The sequence below is a fragment of the Molothrus aeneus genome, chromosome 25 (assembly GCF_037042795.1).
Source record: "Molothrus aeneus isolate 106 chromosome 25, BPBGC_Maene_1.0, whole genome shotgun sequence".
In the NCBI taxonomy this organism is placed as follows: Eukaryota; Metazoa; Chordata; class Aves; order Passeriformes; family Icteridae; genus Molothrus; species Molothrus aeneus.
In genome coordinates, this window is record NC_089670.1 from 5,254,239 (window position 1) to 5,273,708 (window position 19,470).

General features: G+C 58.2%; 1 protein-coding gene across 2 annotated transcripts in view; it reads left to right on the top strand.

Moving 5' to 3' along the window:
• The window catches only part of CASKIN2 (CASK interacting protein 2), a 31,380-nt gene extending 11,945 nt beyond the window's left edge, over positions 1 to 19,435 (top strand). The window contains exons 2-20 of one of the 2 annotated variants that reach the window (XM_066565798.1): positions 6,573 to 6,624; positions 8,543 to 8,640; positions 8,732 to 8,877; positions 9,017 to 9,112; positions 9,980 to 10,110; positions 10,351 to 10,459; positions 10,600 to 10,708; positions 10,995 to 11,089; positions 11,170 to 11,287; positions 11,519 to 11,701; positions 12,098 to 12,219; positions 12,673 to 12,748; positions 12,858 to 12,952; positions 13,171 to 13,281; positions 13,377 to 13,478; positions 13,689 to 13,827; positions 14,154 to 16,298; positions 16,413 to 16,731; positions 16,953 to 19,435. In XM_066565798.1, the coding sequence (XP_066421895.1) occupies positions 6,573 to 6,624; positions 8,543 to 8,640; positions 8,732 to 8,877; positions 9,017 to 9,112; positions 9,980 to 10,110; positions 10,351 to 10,459; positions 10,600 to 10,708; positions 10,995 to 11,089; positions 11,170 to 11,287; positions 11,519 to 11,701; positions 12,098 to 12,219; positions 12,673 to 12,748; positions 12,858 to 12,952; positions 13,171 to 13,281; positions 13,377 to 13,478; positions 13,689 to 13,827; positions 14,154 to 16,298; positions 16,413 to 16,731; positions 16,953 to 17,049 (4,343 nt within the window). In that variant the 3' untranslated portion in view covers positions 17,050 to 19,435. Of the gene's footprint in view, positions 1 to 6,572; positions 6,625 to 8,542; positions 8,641 to 8,731; positions 8,878 to 9,016; positions 9,113 to 9,979; positions 10,111 to 10,350; positions 10,460 to 10,599; positions 10,709 to 10,994; positions 11,090 to 11,169; positions 11,288 to 11,518; positions 11,702 to 12,097; positions 12,220 to 12,672; positions 12,749 to 12,857; positions 12,953 to 13,170; positions 13,282 to 13,376; positions 13,479 to 13,688; positions 13,828 to 14,153; positions 16,732 to 16,952 lie in introns of both variants that reach the window. The other variant, XM_066565797.1, reaches the window with a different exon arrangement.
• Positions 19,436 to 19,470: the final 35 nt, after the last annotated feature.

Sequence of the window (19,470 nt, forward strand, 5' to 3'; positions counted from 1 at the left end):
AAGCCTTTCCCAGCTGTTTCCATCCTGGATGGGGCTGGGGTATGCAATTTCAGCTCTGTGGGGAAGGGGTGTTACCACTTCTCCCAGCCAGGGGAGCTGGGCTGGGCTGCATCACTTTGGGGTAGGCAGCCACTACAAACCCACAAATTATTGTGGACAAGGGGAGCAAGCACCATCCATCTCACCCCATCTGAAATCCTCCTGTGGGCCTGAAACTCAGAGCAGGATCATGTGTTTGGCTTTTGCAAGGGGGGAATCCATCCCCAAAGGATTCCTGTGATGCTCTTTTCCCTGCTTGGCATTTGTCCCCTCTGTCCCCTGTGGCCATCAAACCTTGGGGTCGAGAGCTGAGAGCTGCACCTTCTTCCCAGCTGTGTGGATGGAGACAGGGTTTCCGATTCTGCTTTTCCTTTCATTGTTCTGGGAGCCTTCACTTTGAACAAACTGCCTGTTTTTTCCTGCTTTGCTTGTGAGGGGAAGCAGCAGGGGGGAATTGGGGGTTTGGATGGGGGTCCTGGAGTAGCTGGGTTGGGGGTGAGTGATCAATGTCTGTGCTGTGTGGAGATGCTGCCCAATGTCTCACCTGTTGCCAGCCTCTTAAAAAACCTTAGAAGTTTGATTTACCCTGGAAAAAATATTCCCAGACTTCTCTAAAGAAGGAAAAAGGCTCCCAGTTGACTCCCATTGCCCTATCCCTCTTTCCCTATGGTGGGCCTCCAGCCCAGCCCAGGATGGAAGGCAGATCCCTGGACCTCTCAAACTCCTCTGCCATCACCCACCTTCACCATCATCCACAATCATATCTGAACATGCTGCAGGATAGTATTGCTTAAAGAAGGAGATGAGGAAGGAGGCCAAGCTGCCAGAGGAGACTCAGACGTGGCATCAGCAGAGACAAGTTGGTGACAGGAACAGCTTGTGCTCTGTGTGGCTGTAAGCCCTAAGATTTGGGGCTCCAGACAGGGGTAAATGGTGACTTTTGCTGAGGTTAGAAATGAGCATTAGGTGCAGGGATACTCATAGCACAGGGGTGCTGTGTCCAGCCTCAGGATGCCGTGAGAAGCTGCCCAGAGCTCAGCCCCTGGAAGGTTATTGCACTTGCTGGGATTATTCCAGGCTGCTGAAACCAGGAGCAGGGCTTGGTGTGACAGCCATCCTGCAGCCTGTGCAGTGTCAGAGCAGTGGCCCTGGTCTGCTCCAGGGTTTGGTAGGTTTCTCAAGGGGTGAAAATGCCAATTACTCTTGAGGAGTTACCAGATGTTGGTGTAGGGACAGTAAGGGGCTCCCAGCTGCTCTCATGTCAATGCCATTTTCCCTCTGCTGATGGGATTTCACCTCCTTGATTGCAGCCTCCCCATCCTTGCCAGTTAACTCAGTGGCTTTGCCCCAGTCACGCCAACCCCATAGGACCTGGCTTGGCAAGGGGCCTGTTTGTCAGTGTTGGTGGGGAGCCCATCCTCAGTGATGCTGCAGAGCCTCAAACCTGGCACAGGCTCTTTGTGGGCAGGAAGGCACCCCTGGCCTTTGGACACCTGTGGCATTGGGACAGCCATGGCATTTGGGCACAGGGATGGTTGCTCAGCCAGGTTTCCCAGGCAGCAGCATCTTGGCAGCCAAATTCACCGACCATCACCACGGGGGAATTAGGGGAGCTCCTGTCTGAGGAGCCAGGCACAGCACTGGGCTCAGTGTTTGGGGTGCAGCTGGTGGCTGTAGTAGAGAGCTGGGGTCAGGACCCCTTGACTCTCACCCAGCTTCTGTTCTGAGCTGGCTGGGCAGCTTTGGTTGAGTTTCTTAACATCTCTGTGGCTGAACTCCTTCCCTATCGAGGTGGGTGAATCTTCTGAACATTTGGGAAACTGCTCCTGAAGCAGCTGGTCTGCCGGAAGGCTGCGCCAGGAGGAGCCGGCTGTGGGTGGCCACAGCGGACGTGCCTGTGGACAGAGAGGTGACAGGGAGTGGTGATTCCTGCGGAAGAGGGATGGACATCACCTCTTTGGGTCTTGATTTTGGCCAAGATGGTGAGTCTGTCCTGAGCCCTGGCATGAACCCATCATGTGCCAAGGCAGGGCCACTCCGGGCCATCACAGGGCAGGTTGGGTGAAGCTGTCACCTCCTGCCACCTCTGCCTCCAGCTCCAGAGGCTGCCACCACCATCGGAGATGGCTGCTGCTCTGCGGGATAGCAGCTGATTAGCTCCTCCAACTGGTTTATTGGCTTACTGGTGACAGTCCCCAGGTGGATTTCATTTTCCCAAGAAGGTATGTGTATGTATTTGGTGTGTTCAATGCACACTGTCCCTCTCCCGCTGCCCAGGGAAGCAGAATGGTGTTCCTGCAGTGCCCTTGCAGGGCTTTCCTGCATGCAGGGTACTTGTAGCAGGCAGTGTAGGGGTGCTCAGGACGGGATGTTCAGGGATGCTCATGGTACAGGGACACTCAGGGTTGATGCTGTGGCTGGCAGCACAGGGATGTTCATGACACTGGGATGCTCAGACCTGCAGCACAGGGAGGCTCATGACACAGGGGTACTTGCAGCCAGCAGCGTGGGGATGTGATTTCCCAGGACAAAGGGATGGGATGAGAGTCTGTGACACAGAACCAGCAGAAAGGGTTGTTTTTCTGGCAAGACGGTGGATCTCCAGTTACCTATTTGTGTGTTGTCCTGGACAGCAACAAAGCCTTGTGGTGGAGCTCTGCTGTGGCTGCCCAAATCCGGCAGGACAAATCCGGCAGGGGGTCACAGCAAAAAAACTTGCCTTCTCCTGTGTGAGAGCCAGGGCAGGAGCATCCAAAGGGCAGGACTCCACAGGATATTTGGGCATTTCCTTCCCCAGCCAAACCCAGGCGAGCACGTGTCACGGCTTCCCAAGGAGAGCTTCGGAGGGATTGTGTCGGTCTCCAAGAGCTCGGGGTGAAGCTCACGGGTGTTCCCGCAGGACCGATCTCTCCGTTGGAGGGCAGCGGGTGACTCAGGGTGCCCGGTCCGCTGGCACAGGGCTGCTGGGCCGGCCGAGGGCACGCCTGGCTCCACGCAGCCGGCACAGCCGGCGCCAGGCGAGTGCCTCGCGGGGGTAAATACGGGTTTGTGCCGGGCCGGATGCCAGAGCGGCGGGTGAGGTGCCCGCCCCGGCCGGCCGCTCCCCGGGTGCCCCCCGCACCCCACGAGGAGCCCAGCCCAGCCTGGCATCCCCGCCATAGGAGGGCAGCCCGCGGGGAAACTGAGGCATGGGCCAAGGGGGCTGCTTGGGAATGCGCCGTGCGAGGCTGTGCTTCAGTGGGAACCCAGAGGCCAAGGGCCGGTCCCAGGCCGTGCCAGGGTTGAAGGTCCCGGCCCCGTTTGGTGCTCGGCGGCCGCGCTGCCTTCGCCACGGCCGGCGGCCGGCCCGACATTTGTAAGCAATTTGCCGGAGCGTTCCGGAGGTGCTTCCCGCTGCCGCTTGGCAGCCAGACGCCGCACAGAAGCTCTTCAGCTCCCTCGAGGCCTCGCTCAGGCCCAGCCCTGCGCTGCGGAGCCTCGTCCTGTCCGGGCAGGCGCCGGGGAGCGCGGCGGGCCGGGGCAGAGCGCGGGGGGAGCCGGCGGGACCCCTCACGGGGGTCGTGCTGGGGAGCAGGGCCGGGCGGGGGGAACCCGGGGCTGGAGTTAACCCTTGGGGTGCACCGAGCTGGGTTTTTTCCCTGGAAATAAATAACTCCGTCAGGATGTCTTGTATTTCAGCGCTGGGTCCGTGTTCTGGGCTCATTCTCCCGGGTTATGAGTGTGCTCCTGGTGCGGAATGGGGGTTGCAGATCAGGCCTGAGAGTGCCCCTGCCCCAGTGCAAACCCAGCGGGGGTGATGATGTGGCTGGGAAGGATCTGGCCACACCATCCCAGTGCCATAGCTGGATTAACCCTGCAGCCCTTTCCCAGCCCAGCTCAGCAGCCCCCTGGCCAAAGCTGAAGAGGCCAGACTGGGAGGGCTGTGGGATTGGGAACAGCTTGGCCCAGCCTCTGCTGAGCTGCAGAACAGCTGTGTGGAAAAGGATGGGTAGCCTGGGCACCAACAGGGAGAGAAGGGGCTGAAGAAATGTGGGGAAAACTTGGGGAACTCCTCAAAAGGAGTACATGGATGAAATGAGGAGGGGGATTGCAGGGAAATGTCCCATCAGCTGCCTTCCTGTCACCAGGTCCCTGGAGTTTGAGGTTGTGCAGCAGGATGGCACTGGTGGAGAGGTCCCAGCTGCCTGCCTGTGCTCTGCTTCCCCTCCATCCCTCCATTCCTCTCCTTTCCTGTGCCTTTATGCTGGGGTGCCAAGACACTTTCCCACACACACTTCACCTTCCAGCCTTGCTGCAAACCCTCCAGCTCTCCAAGCAGTGATTTACCCAGCTGCAAACCAGGGATGCTTTCCCTCCCTGCCCAAGGTGGATCCAAGCATTTAGGAAGACTCCCAAAGGGAATGCTGCTCCCGGCTCTGCTGTTTGTGACCTGAGGCTTTCTCAGCCACCCACACCGTGTCCCTGTGGTCCTGCCCTGGGGCTGCTGGAGCAGGGAACAAATTTGAGGAATGTTGCTCAGGGAGATGTGGATGCTGACAGCTGCCTGGGACACCCACTGTGTCCTGGGACATCCCAGCCCTGCTTACTGGACCCCGCTGGCCAGCTCAGTCCCCTTGAAGGTGGGGTTAGGGGGAGGATTTTTGGGTGAACTCTCCTTCTTCAAACAGTGGGCATTGCTCAACTCCAGGACCAGCCCCCAGGGGCTGTGGGATGTTTCTGCCTCTTTTGGAAGTGCTGGTGCTCATTGGGCATCTCCATCCAGCCCATCTCTTTTCCCAGCATTGCACTCCCAGTGGTCATCATTGAGGGTCTGCCCCTCCTGCCCTGAGTAAGGACCCCTCTTCCTCCTCTTCTTTCTCCTCCCCTTCCTGACCCTTTTCCAGTGGCAGTTTTCAGCTGCAGATGGTAGGAGCAATCCCAGTGGTTATGGTTCTCTAGGACTTGGATCAGAAGTGGCCAATTTACAAGTGAAATGTTATTTTTTCCTGGCTGCTGAGGTCAAGGGAAGTGACTTGTCCTTGATGAAGACCCCAGATCCTGAGTTCTTAGGGCTGGGAGGGGGAAGTGGGAGCTCTGCTGAGTGATGGCTTTGGGAGCCAGTTCCTTTGGGAAGGTCTGTTGGATTGGTGGCTGAGGCTCAAAGACAAACAGTCCCTGGAAGAGGTAATTAGGGTGATCCTGTCCTGATCCCCTCAGCTGTGGTGAGAAGTCACGAGTCCTTCACCAGCAGCCACTCCAAGCTCACTTTGTGTTAATTAGGCTGTTTACAAAACACTGTAAATTGCAGTAATGAACACCCCAGTCCTTGGTTTCCTTTAATTATCCATTTGCATGATGAATGAGCCAGCCCCCGATCAGCTCTTCTTTTCCAGCAGAGGGGTCACACAGCCCAGTATGGCTTATGGGATCTGCCATGCAAGGTGGGCAGAGACCTTGGGAGAGAGGGAGAAGGGAATTAAGGAGGAGAAGGAGAGGAAGGAAAAGGAGAAGGATCTTCAGCCTCGGAGATCTACCTGGCTGCGAGGAAGGGGCTCCTTCCCCAGGACCCCCCCACAACTGAGTGGGGTTTGGGCAGCTGTTTCACCCCAGGCTCAGAGCCTGGCACTCAGACTTTGATTTTCTGTAGGAAAAAGCAGAGAAACCATTCAAAGCATTTAATCCTCCCTGGCTCGGCGATGGGGCTGCCTGGAAAGGCAGAGGAGGAGTGGTGGTATTTCTTGGCCCCCCCACATACCTTCCCCTTTCTTTCCCTTTTGACTTAGCGGATGAATTCCAGAGATGTTAATCCGCTCTCAGCCCCTCGGTGAAGAATAAAATGTCCTCTCTGTGTGGGAGGAAGGAATCCATTCGAATTAATTGCGGGAAGGGGCAGGGAGCTGGGGGTGCACTGGGGGTGCATGTGAGGCTGTGCTGAGGGTGGGCTGGGCATCCTCTGCTGCCCAGTGGTCCCTGAAGGAGCAGGAGATATGGGCAGAGGGATAGGGATAGCCAAAGTGGCACAATTCTTGGGTCTCTGAAGGGGAGGGAGGGCTGGGCAGAGGGATGGGGATATCCAAGGTAGCACAATCCTTGCATTCATGGCTGAAAGCTTCAGCCTCTGTCCTGGCCATAAAAATGCCAACCATGTGGTCTGTGGGCCAGGCCTCAGTGGCAGTGGCGGGCACAGGGAGCGAGTGGGGGGTAAAATGGCCCCATTCAGCAGTTTTGGTGTGTCAGTGCCTATAAAGGGGAGGGAAGCGCTCACTGTTCTGCCAAGCCAGGGTGGCAGGAGCTGCGGGGTCTGACCCATCCCGGGGGCACACATGGATAGGGCAGGAGAGATGGAGGGAGGAAAGTGCTAAGCTTGAGCTGGGTCAGCCCACTGAGGGTTCGTGGATGTGAAAGTGGAGGCAGAGGAGAGTAGAGGAGAGACCCCCGGGATGGGCCAGGCGCTGTTCTGTGCACTGGGAGGTGGGTGTGGCTGTGGGATGGGGTTCCTCTGGGGGCCTGCAGGCTCTGCCTCCTGCCCTGACCTTCACCTCTTGTATCTGCAGAGCTCCTGGGATCTGCCAAGCGCCTGAACGTGAACTACCAGGATGCGGACGGGTGAGTGCTCCCCTGGAGGGTGCTGGGTGCTGCTGCCAGCCCAGGGGGCTCCTCTCCCTGCAGCTCAGGGTATCACACAGCTTTCCCAGGGAGCTGGAGAACACATCAACATCCCAGAGCCAGGGAAGCCCTGCACAGGCAGAGTCAGTGCCTGCCTGGATCTAAGCTGAGGGCAGTGCTCAATCCCTCCTGAAAATCCTTCGTAAATCCCTTCTGTGTACCCCTCTGTGGGGATGGGGCTGGATAGGGATAGCAGCCTCTCCAGCCCCTGTGTCCCCCTGGTTGAAGCCCAGAGGAGCATCCAGCCGGCCTCAGTGCCCACATGTGCTCATGCCTCGGTTCAATATCCCAAAAGGAAAATCCCATTGTTTTGGGGGGAGTTGGAGAAAGAAAATATGAGGTTGCCCAGTGACCACAGCATATTTGTGTAGCTCATCACTTCCAAAATCCAAGTACTTAATAAACTGGGTTCTGAGAGTTGAAGAAACCACAAAGGCTCATAAAATAAATAAGCGTATTATTCTTATTGAATTAACTCTGACCTGTCAGTCATTAGCATTGTTTTTATGTGCTGTTGTTGTACCTAATTTCTACATGTTTTCTTTTGGAGGGCTCTGTAGGAAGAGGTGTCCATGATGAGTCCTAACAGGCCAGCGGGGGGTTGGGAACGTGCAGGATGGCTCCGTCTTAAAATAATACTGTGCAGATGGAGCTTAATAGAAAAAGAATTTAATAATAGAAGCAATGATCTGATTCTGATAGGGCACAGGGTTTGTGCTTGGGCAACTCCAAGAGGCTGATGGTGGGAACTGGGGTAAAGGGTCTGCTCCCTGCTGAGGGACATGGGCAGGGTGTTGGGTTTCGCTGGGGCACAGGAAGGGGATGATGGGGTGAGACATGAGCATGGGGATGGCAGTGTGTGTCCTGGGAGAGCCAAGGTGCTGGTGGTGTCCTTGGCATCACCTTGCTCAGGGCTTGGAGAGGATGGGGTGGGTGAGTGTGGGTTTGTGCACCACCCCAGGGCAGAGTGAGACCCCACAGGGATGGGTCAGGGGGATTTTGTACCCCCCCCACATTCATACTTTGAGGCAGAGGTTTTGCTGTGGTTCAGGGCATGGTGGGTGTACTGGAGAAAGGAGCAGCCCTCTCTGCTGGGGTTAGTGTCCCTCCTGAAATGTTGAGACTTGCACAGGGATCTGGGGATGCAGATCATGAGGAGAGCCATGCTGGATGAGCTGCATCCCTAGCACTGGGTTTGGACACTGCAGAGCCCAATGGAGCCCCATGCTGGTGCTGTCAGGAGCCCCCCATGTCCCTTGGAGTGGCTCATGGGCTAATCCCCGGTGGCACAGGGACCCCTCTCTTGGCCTTGGCCCTTCATGTGACGGCTCAGGGGAGTGCCAGGCAGACAGGCCCCTTTCACAGCCCCAAGACACTGGGCTCTTTCATTACTGGCAGCCTCCCACGCTCTGCCATGGGCTCCTGGCAGCCCTGCTGGCATGGGGAGGGGGCAGCTGGCAGAGGGGGCAGGAGTGGCCACAAGGCTGATGTTTGCTGGATGCTGTGAGCAGCGTTGTGGCTGCCTGGCTGCCCTGTAGAGAGGGGAGGTGCATCTCTCTCCATCCTGCCTGTTTCCCCCAACAGAGGGCCTGGAGTGAGGGACTCCTCTCACTGGCGTTTCCCAAGGTACACAGTGTGTCTGCATCCCTCACTGAGCCCTGGGGCACGGGCATCTTGGAGGGATTCATCAATGTTTTGCTATGGGGAATCTGAGGCACTGGGAGTGGGGAATCTGGGAGGATGTCACCATGAACAGCCAGTGACAATCCCAGCCCTCAGCCCATGTCCCCATGCAGGGGGTGCTGTGAGGACAGCACAGTGGGGCTGGGGCCAGGCTGAGCCCTACCTTGTGCCACAGGTTCTCAGCACTGCACCACGCAGCCCTGGGTGGCAGCCTGGACCTCATCTCGCTGCTGCTGGAGGCACAGGCCACCGTGGACATCAAGGACAGCAACGGTAAGGGGTGACCCCAGGCACGGCCCCTGGCTCAGCCCCCTGTGCCAGGCCGGGGGCCGTGTCCAGCCCTGCTGAGCCGCGCTGCCCACAGGGATGCGGCCCCTGCACTACGCGGCGTGGCAGGGCCGCCTGGAGCCCGTGCGGCTGCTGCTCCGCGCCGCTGCCTCCGTCAACATGGCCTCGCTGGATGGGCAGATCCCGCTGCACCTCTCGGCGCAGTACGGCCACTACGAGGTGGTGAGTGAGAGCCCAGAGCCAGCCGTGTGCCCTCCGTGGGACTCTCTGGGGTACTGGGTGGGGGCAAACCCCGCCGTGCTGGGTGGGAGGGAGGCTGCAGGGTGATGCTGAGCCCCTGCACCATGTTGCTCCCCTGCAGTCGGAGATGCTCCTCCAGCACCAGTCCAACCCATGCCTCATCAACAAGGCGAAGAAAACCCCGCTGGACTTGGCCTGTGAGTTCGGGAGGCTGAAGGTGAGTGCTGTGGGCTCTGCCTTGCACCAAGGGCTTCTCCAGGGACAGCTCTGGAGCCCACTGGCTCCTCTGGGAGCAAAGTGCAGGATCTGCCAAAATTGCTCTCCTTCCACCATGAGACTCAGAGCCTGGCAGACAGCAGCTGCCTCCTCCTGTGGCCAGACACAGCCTGATCCTGAACCTGGGAGCTGTGGGTTTTGCCTCTGACCTCACAGCAGGACAGTGTTAGACTGGGAGTGAAGCCAGGAGTTGTTGCTCCTGGTTCTCCACAGCCTTCCCCCACCCACCCCAGCTTTGCTCACAGTTACGCGTGGATAGGCTGACCTGGCTAATCCCAGCAAGCTCTGAGCATCCGGCCCTGCTCCAGGTCCCCAGCACAGTTCTTGAGGACAGGGCCACACTGTGCTCTGTGAGACCCTGGCCCTGCCAGCACCACTGGTTTGGGATGGAGCACAGCCAGCCAGACTGTTCTGTGCCCCACTCGGAGGGGACCAGGGGGATATTTCCATTTTTGGAGTATCTATAATGTCTGCAGCTATAAACAGGGCAGTAAAAATAACTGCTCTGTGCCTCTGGGTTGCCCTGAGTTGCTGAGAGTCGCTCTGGGCTGGAGAGACTGGAGGTTTTTAGGGCTTGGTCTGAAAACCCTGATTATGGGAAGACTATTTCTGGCTGTTGTGACCTTTTACAGCCTCTCACGACAGTGTGGCCATGCCAAGCACTGTCCAGCTCCAGCCAAACCTGGGGCTGTGGATGGAAGGGAGTGGCAGGATGGGAAGTGGTGGGCTGGCCACAAGGATGAGCCCCTCAGTGGGAGGATGCAGGTGGGGGTACCTGCACCCCGTTGCTTACCAGTGTCTCATGCAGGTGGCCCAGCTGCTGCTGAACAGCCATCTGTGTGTTGCCCTGCTGGAGGGACAATCCAAGGATGCCACTGACCCCAACTACACCACTCCACTACATCTGGCAGCCAAGAACGGGCACAAGGAGATCATCAGGTAATTCCCTGCTTTATGCTGGAAAAACCCATCATGGCTTCAGTCCCCCTTCCTCCCAAACACACCTTCCTCCTGCAGGCTTCAGCCCCTCATCCCCAAAGGAAGTGCAAGGTGTTGTCCATTTCCTGTCATAAAGCAGCCAAGTGTCTGGTCCTGATGTCCTCTCCTCTTCTTGCTCTTGCTTTCTCCTTCTACCCTCCCTGGACTCCTCTCTTTATGCCTCTCCCTCCTTCCTACCAGGCAGCTGCTGAAGGCTGGGATTGAGATCAACAAGCAGACAAAGACAGGCACAGCCCTGCACGAGGCCGCGCTCTACGGCAAAACAGAGGTGGTGCGGCTGCTGCTGGAGGTGAGCATGGTGGGGATGGGGCTGGGGACAGCCCCTGGGGGTCACTCAGCACCCTTTCCCCTCATCCCCTCAGTCCCTTGCCTCCCTTGAGTCTGGTGGCAGGCAAGGAGCTGGCCTTGACTGTGTCTTCTCCTGGGCAGGGTGGAGTTGACGTGAACATCAGGAACACCTACAACCAGACAGCACTGGACATTGTCAACCAGTTCACCACCTCACACGCCAGCAAGGACATCAAGCAGCTGTTGAGAGGTGAGGTGGGGATGGCACTGAGAGGGGTTTCTTCCCTCTGGGACCTGCCTAGGCTCCCAGTGCTCCTCCTGAACAGCCTAAATCAGTGCCAGCATTCCAGTCCCCTCCCACAATGTGCCCCCATCCTACATGTGGGGCAGTGTCTGGGGACTGAGGCCTTTCTGCAATATTAATGTTTTCTTCTCTCCTCTTCTTGCTCTTGCTTTCTCCTTCTGCCCTCTCTGGACTCCATTCTTTCCTCCCTATGCAATGGCACCTCCTTTCTTCCTCTGTCCCTTGCCTTCAGAGGCATCAGGAATCCTGAAGGTCCGAGCTTTGAAGGATTTTTGGAACCTCCATGACCCAACTGCTCTCAATGTCCGAGCAGGAGATGTCATCACGGTGAGGCTGCTCTCTGCTCCCCATCCCCCTGCCCCACCATGGCCCTGGGTACCAGCCCCATCCCTCTTGTCCCATGGCAGGTCCTGGAGCAGCACCCAGATGGCCGATGGAAGGGGCACATCCACGACGCTCAGAAAGGCACTGACCGGGTCGGGTACTTCCCCCCCTCCATTGCTGAAGTCATCAGCAAGAGGACAGGTCAGTGGCCATCCTGAGCATGCTGGGGACAGTCCCCTGTGCTGAACCTTCCCAGCCTTCCCAGCACCTCCTGTCAGACAGGCCCTGCAGCCCTGCCTAGCTAGGGGGGAAGGGAAGGCTCAGGGATTGTCACCATGGCTGGAACACTACTTTGGGGGTTGTGCTCAGTTCTCCCCCCGTCCCTGCCTCCTGCATGAGTTCTGACCACGTGTGTTTTGTCTTTGAATGCAGGCATGGTTGTCCCCCGCGTGGCACCCGCGCAGCAGCGCCAGGGTCCCCCTGGGGCCCTGCCAGCCCCCCCTGGGGGGCTGCAGCACCTCCCTGATGAGTGTCCACACCCGGCAGCCCCGAGCAGCCCAGCGGCCTTTGGTCACCTCACCCTAAGCCGGACGGCCCCAGGCCCTGACAGCTCAGGTCAGGGGAGCACCTGGGGAGGAAGAGGGGCTGGGGACCTTCCCCTGTTCCCAGCCCTGCCTGGCCAGGGGCACAGGGGGAGACTCCCCTTCCACCTCTCCATGGGGAAGCAGCCAGATGAGAGGGAGCAGATGTAGGAAAAGGGAGCTTTGGGGAGCCCTTAGAGCAGCCCCTTCTCTCCCTGTGTCTCAGTCCTCTGTGTGTCCCTTGCCACCCAGGTCACCCTGTCTGTGTTGTGCATGCTGGGAGGCAGGAGGGAACTAATGCATTGTCTGTGGCTGGAGGATCTTGTGGGAGATCAGTGGCATCAGTCTGTTGGCACTGGGGTCCTTGATGGGCATCTCAGTGCCCTGTGTCTGGGGAGCTGCTGACAGGCTCCCTACTTGCCCCAAGCAGCAGGAGACAGGAACAGCGTGGGCAGCGAGGGCAGCATCGGCAGCATCCGCAGCGCCGGCAGTGGCCAGAGCACCGAGGGCACCAATGGGCAGAGCACCAGCATCCTCATCGAGAATGCCAGGGTAGGCACCAGCCCCTGCTCCCCTGTGCTGCTTCCCTGTGCTGGCTCAGGCTGGAGATAGAGCCCCATTCCCTTCCATGCCCCCTCCTAGCAAAGGAGGGGCTGCTGGAGTTGAGTATCCTACACCAAACACCTACTTGCTGCCAGGACTCAGCAGGGAGATGCTCCTGGGGAGACCCTAGTTGTTCCCCAAAGCACAGCTGGCCTTTTTGAGTGGAGCTGGAGGCTGTGGTTGGCATCACACAGCATCTCCATCATGTGCTGTGTCACCTGAGAGGATAATAAAAGGCCCTGAGCCAAATCCTGCCCAGATTTTTTGCTGGGGGCCAGCCTGCTGCGGGGTGAAGCTGTGACCAGCAGCCCAGCATGGAGACCACCACTCTGCTCCTGAGGGTGTGACAAAGCTGGTCTTCAGAGTTGGGTCCTTCCTCCACTCACTCCTCCTCTCCCTCAGCCTCTGCCCTCCACCGGAGACAACCTCCAGCAACATCTTTTGGGATCAGAGCCACACAATGGGACCTCCCCAGCAGGTGAGGGCTGTCACAACTCCATGGGGCTCTGGGGACAGATGTCCCCACAGTCCTAGGGGCTGTTCACTGTTCAAGTGCCCCTGTGACAGTTCTCTCTCCTTTCTGCCAGGGCCACAGGGCCTCCAGACCCCAGGCAGCTGCCCCCCTGGAGACAGGGTCTTCTCCCACCAGTTCTTGCGTCCTGAGCAGCTCCTCGAGGGGAAGGTAACTGGAACAACTGGGGAATGGTGTGCTGGGTGAGAGGGCCATGTTTGGGGCAATCAGCCCAGCTCTTATTGCACCAGGGACACAAGGAACTGGGTCTTCAGGACACAAGTGGGTCTTTCCCAGGGAGATCCTGTCATCTTGCCTGGAGCAGTCAGGTTCTTCCAGCCCCTGCAGCCACCAGTCATGGGCTGTTCTGTGTCCCATCCTCTCCCCAGGATGCAGAAGCCATTTACAACTGGCTGCATGAGTTCCAGCTGGAGTCGTACACTCCCAACTTCCTCAACGCTGGCTACGATGTCCCTACCATCAGCCGCATGACCCCGGAGGTGAGGCAGGTCTTTCCCCACCCAGAGCTGCCAGCTGTGGGTACTCACTGCCCCCAGCTTCACTGCTGACCATGGCCCCACTCTGCTCCCCTTAGGATCTGACAGCCATTGGTGTGACCAAACCAGGCCACAGGAAAAAGATCTCTACAGAAATCGGGCAGCTCAGCATTGCGGAGTGGCTGCCCAACTACATCCCGGTGAGTCCCTGGCACTGAGGCTTGGGTCACCCCCTCTCTTCAGAGCTCTCTGACCCCAGGATAGGACAGGATGGGGTCTGTAAGTGAATAGCTTTGACTGCATTAAAGCAGTCAGAGATACCCTAAAAACAGTCTCCTGAGCAGGGAGGGGATGCTGAAGGTGCTGCCCATTCCTCAATGCTCATGGCAGTGGCTCTGTGCTCTTTCCAGGCTGACCTGATGGACTGGCTCAGTGCCATTGGGTTGCCCCAGTACCACAAAAAGTTGGTGAACAATGGCTACGATTCCATCACCATCGTGACAGACTTGACATGGGAGGACCTGCAAGAGATTGGCATCAACAAGCTGGGTGAGTCCCTCCTGCCATGCTGGTGTGGCCTAGGGCAGCCAAGTTTCCCACCCAGGTCCCCACGCCCTGTTCTGCCTCAGGCTGGGAGGTGCAGGCATGTCCTGAGCACCCGGAAAGGGCAGTTCCTGGCTGTCCCTAAGAACTCTCCTTGGCCAGCTGGAGCTGGGCCCAGCTAGGTAGATGCCAGCAGTAGTTTGTCTCCTCCCATAGGCAGGGTTTAGATAACCCCAAGGCCTTTGCCCCGTGTGACATAGCTACTACTCTTCTTGGCCTGAAAGCAGGCCTTGGGGGTTGGAGCTGACCCAATGTCCCTTTCCTTCCTGCAGGCCACCAGAAGAAGATTATGTTGGCTGTCAAGAAGCTCAGAGATCTCCGCAAAAGCCTCAATCAAGCAGAAGCAACTCTGGCAAGACGCAAAGTCCCTGGTTCCCTGGACATTGTCACCATTGAGTCACTGGAAAATGGGGAGTGCCAGTCCCCACACACGCTCAAAATGACAACCTTCCAGGACAGTGAGCTCAGCTATGAGCTCCAGACGGCCATGTCCAACAGCTGCCACGACACACTCGGCATCAAGAGCAGCCAGGGAATGTCACGGAGCCAGGAGAGCATCGGGGTGCGGTCGCGGGGCTCAGGGCACTCGCAGGACAATGTGCTGTCCCGGCGCCTCTCCAGCCCCTCGCAGGAGAGCCTGGGCAGCGGCGAGAGCAGCAGCAGCAGTGGGCAGTCCTGTGCACCCCCCCGCAGCAAGGAGAGCCCGGCCAGCCTGCCGGGCCGGCCCAGCCCCGAGCCCTATGGGAAGCTCGTGTCCCCCGAGGGGCTGAACGGCTTTGCCAATGGTGGCGGCGGGGGCAGCCCTCTCAAGGAGAGGAACCTGCCCGAAGGAACGGATCAGTACACCCGGCCTGTGGCTCAGAAAGGAGCTGGGACTCCAGCGGTCACTCCCTGTACTCCTCCCCAGACTCCCAGCAAGGGAACAGCCCCGTACGTCTTCATGTACCCACACGTCTCCCTGAAGTCCCCAACGGCCCCATCTGTCCTGGGAGCAGAGCAGCCCAAGGCCCTAGCACATCTCCCCTCCATCTCCCCTGCACAGAAGAGCAGCCTGCAGACGTCAGCCCAAAAAGGCTTCTCCTACCTGCACAGCCAGTGTGGTCCCACAGAGCCACCCACCTCAGCCCCCACGACTGGGGAGCATCACAACGGAGGTGAAGGCTTGAAACACAAGAAGCGCTCGCACAGCCTGAACCGCTACGCGCTGTCGGATGGGGAGCATGAGGAGGAGGAGGGGGCCCCCAGCAGCACCCTGGGCTCCTACGCCACGCTGACGCGGCGGCCGGGCCGCAGCCAGATGCCGCGGGCCTGTCTGCAGGCAGACGCCAAGGTGACCCGCAGCCAGTCCTTCGCCGTCCGGGCCAAGCGCAAGGGCCCTCCCCCGCCGCCTCCCAAGCGCCTCAGCTCCGTGTCCAGTGCCCTCACTGCCGAGGCAGACGGGGAGCAGCCCCCCAGCCCCGAGCGCCAGCCCACAGCCCCTCAGGACGTGGTTGATGCAGGTGCCACCCCCAGCGATGCTGGGCGTGGCAGGACAGTGAAGAGCCTGGCGGCTGCGCTGGAGGGAACACCGAGTGTGAGTCCTTCCAAGCCCCTCCTGGCCCCAAAACCGCTGCACCTGACTCAGGACTGTCTCCCCCGGGCAGATGTGGGTGAGGGGTCCCACGATGGCAGTGACGCCAGCAGTGCCACACTTTCCAATGGCAGCAGGGACCCCTTTGAGAGCGGCAAGCCACGGAGACGGACAGTGAGTGAGCCCAGCACTCCTATGACAGAGGTGGCTGCACAGGGTGAGCAAGAGGATGCCTGCTCAGACACTGAGGAGGAGACCAAGCCAGGGGTCTCCTCTTCATCGTCCCAGAACAGCTCCAGTGAGTGCATCCCCTTTGCAGAAGAAGGCAATTTAACCATCAAACAGCGGCCAAAGCCCAGCGGGCATTCCAAGGCTGACGCGGCCGTGCCGGACATGGAGCCTGGTTCCCAGCCAGCAGAGCCCCAGGGCTCCGGTGGGAAGGAGCCAGCAGCCCCTGCTGTCACCAAGGAGCCGCCCGTGCTGGAGTTCAACCTCACCGAGTCGGACACGGTGAAGCGCCGGCCGCGCTTCAGGGAGCGGGAGCCGCTGCAGGCGGTGCTGAAGGCGTTCAGCATGGCGGGGCAGGCAGAGGCGGGGGGCACCCCCACACCCCAGTATGCCCAGGCCCAAGCCGTGAGCATCGCGGGCCCCCCCACCTCGGCACCAGCACCACAGCCCACGCTGGCTGGGGATGCCTTTGATGATGACAGTGTGGAGTTCAGGATTGCTGAGATAGAGAAAAGCATCTTATCGCTGGAGAAAGGGATGAAGAAGGCCCCAAGCCCCACCAAAGCCCCCAGTCCCACAGAGCTGGTTGGCACGGCTGTGGTGAGGACACCCACTCCAGGTATGGGGGCCTGTGGAGCTGTCTCCAACGTGGTGGTGGGGCTCCCTCCCATGTTGGTGTGGGAGGTGAGGAGGACCTGTGCCACCACTTACCATGAGTCCCCTTCCTTTGCAGATGTCCCTGTCAAGCACACCTCTGTGGCATCCACCAAGCTCGTCTTCTCTGGACCCAAGACCATCTACCAGCAGGTCCTGCAGCCCTCCCGCCACACTGTTGCCCCCTGGGCAGCCACTGAGGCGGTGCCAGATGTGATCGGGTCCCTGCCCGGTCCTGGCTCACTGATGCTGGAAACAGGCAGCAAGGTATCAGCCAAGCCTTTGGCAGCTGCCCCGGGGACCACCCTGGCCCAGCAGCGGCTGGAGCAGACCAACTCCAGCTTAGCTGCCACGCTGCAGGCGGCCGAGAAGAAAATCACAGTGGAGGAGGCGGAGAGGTGAGGGAAATTCTGGGGCTGGGCCTCTCAAGGTGGGGTTGGGAAGGTCCCAGGGAGGGCAGGAGAAAGGCTGTGCATGGGTATGTCATACCTGCACCACACAGGTCACACATGCTCAAGCTCAGCTCCTGCTGCTGGGTTGGGTCCAGCCTGGCCAAACCTTCCCCATCAGCACCTGCAGCCTTTGAGTAGTGCTTTGACTCTCTCCCTTTCCTCCCCAGCCACCCTGGAACCGTGCACTTGGCCAAGAACATCTTGGAAGACATCAGCAACATGTTCGACGACCTGGCTGACCAGCTGGATGCAATGCTGGACTGAGGCTTGCTCCCTCCTTCCGCTCCCCGCCCTGGCTGCTCCAGCAGTGCCCCTCGTGATGGGGGAAGAGTGGATCCAGCACCCAGCGGTGCCTGCAGGTCTCTCCAGCCGCCTCCCTCCCCACACTTTGCACTGCAGCTGGGAACAAAGCTGCCCTCTTTGCCCACCCTTGGCTCTGTGTCACATGTGACAGCGTGGCCTTGGGCCGGTTTCTGAGGGGGTCAGGCATTTCCCACCAGACTGGCAGCAGGAGGAGAGCCCAGAGGGGCTGCACATGCAGTCCTGGAGGCCACGGAGAAGCCCTTGCTCCCTCGCACAAAGCTGAGGAGCCTCCACAAGGGACCTTTCTCTTTCCATTTCCCTATTGCATTGTCAGAGTCCTGCATCTTATTATTTATCCCCTGCCAACAAAGTGTCACAGGAGAGACCTCCCCGGGCAGCCGCCAGGGAGCTGGCGATTCACTGTGCAGCCGCAGCCCCGGCCAGGCCTGACAGCAGCTAAAAGAAGACAGGGCTTGTTGCAATTTGGCAGCTTGCAGAGCGAGAAGGAACCTTTCTGCTTTATTTGCCGCTTTTCCAAACGCGTCAGCATCGGGCAGCGTGGAATCCAAGTGGATCGAAATCCCTCCAGTGGGACCCACAGACCCCTCAAGATGGGGCTGGCACAGCCTGCAGAGCAGCGGATGCTCTGCCATGGCCATGCGGGACATGTGAGCCTTCCTGCCCCTTCCCAGAGTGATGAGGATGGTAATGGCAGTGCCAAAAACCTGGGAATTTGGGCCAGTCTGTCTGGATCATGCTGCTCAATGGAGTTTGCCCTCTGCCAACACAGTGCCTACGCAAACCCCCACCCTGGTCCTTCCAGAGTGCAGCAGCAGCAGCAGCATGATTAATGCTTTTAAATTCTTTTCTCCCCTCCCTTATCCCTTTTTCTGGGAGAAAACAGTCCCTTTTCCCAGTGCCCCTCCCTGCAGGGAGCTGCTGGCACAAACCCCGCCGTGAGCATTGTTCAACAGAAGCAGCGTTTGGGACGTGATCCTTCTTTCCCCGCGGCTCTGCAGCCCAGCGGGGGAGCTGACCCCGGATGCACCGGGGAATTCGGCTCAGGAGCGGCTCCCTCGACATCCAGCGCGGCCACAGCCCCTGGAGCTCTCTGCAGCCAGGCGGGAGGAGCGGCTGCATCGCTCCCAGACAGATTTCTCTCGCAGGATCTGCTCAGTAGTGCATGGCTAAATATGTCCAAGAGCCCCGAACTTGGCTCGCGCTCGGCATGCCAAGCAAATGAAAGCATCAGAGCACCAGAAGGGAACCGAAGATTGTGCTGAAGTGCCATTTGCTACAAAAATTCCAAACAAAGGGAAAGAAAATTCCATGCACTTCCCTTTTCTTTTAGAAAAAAAAAATCACCAATGCAAATCCAAACCACAGAGGGAGAAGGAGGCTGAGAAGGCAGTTGCTTCCCAATCCTGTTGGGAGTTTGCAGCTGGACTGGACTGTTTGCAGCCCCTTGTGCTGTTGGATGGAAGGGGGGCAAAGCCCACCTGAGCATTCCTGAGGGTCTCTGCTCCTGAGGGCAGCTATGCCCTGGGCTGGACAGGCAAGAGGTGCCAGCCTGGTTTCTGGGCTGAAAAGCAAATACAATAAGCCCTGAAAAAACCTAAAATCCCATTGTTGTCTGGGACTTGAGGTCAGTATGAGGCAGGTAAGACACTTCTTCCCTGGCTCTGATTTCTGTCCCACACTAAGTGCATCCACTGCCTGTGTCTGAGTGCCACATCATGGACATGATTATTTCAAATAGCTACATCCAGTGGCACTTTATAAAGAGGTTCACAGAAACCTTTTAAAACTGATTTTTACTCTCATGAGTCAAGCTGGGACAAGCCCAGTTGGTTTTTTTTTTCCAATGTTGATAAACTGTAAATGTTTGGTTTTTTTTAAAGACCAATGTATATATTTTAAATGTGATCTATTCTATATATTTACTAACCAGAACTGCAAGTCTTGGGTCAGGGATAAGAGGACACTGGGGTGGAGCTGCCGCTGTCTGAGCCACCTGAGGGCAGCACAACGCTGCTCTCATTGTCAATAAGGGAACTAAACATTTGATTTTGCAGAAGAATGCCTATTTTTTGAGCTCTAGATCTCTATTTTGAAGCTACTGTATGGTGTGTAAGTTATGTACACTGCACTGGGACTAACTGACCCCAGCTGCACCTGCTCCGTGCAGCGAGACAGTGAGGGGAAAAAATAGCCCATGTAATCACCAGACTGACAACAGATTTTAAACCATCTGCTCTGTTTGTGTTAATCATGTGTTTTGTTTTCCACTAACATCCATTAAGACTAAATTCTATTAAACAGTGGGACACATTTTACCCTTTTTATAGTTTTGCCTAGTTGTGTCCTTTGTGTGAAATGGGA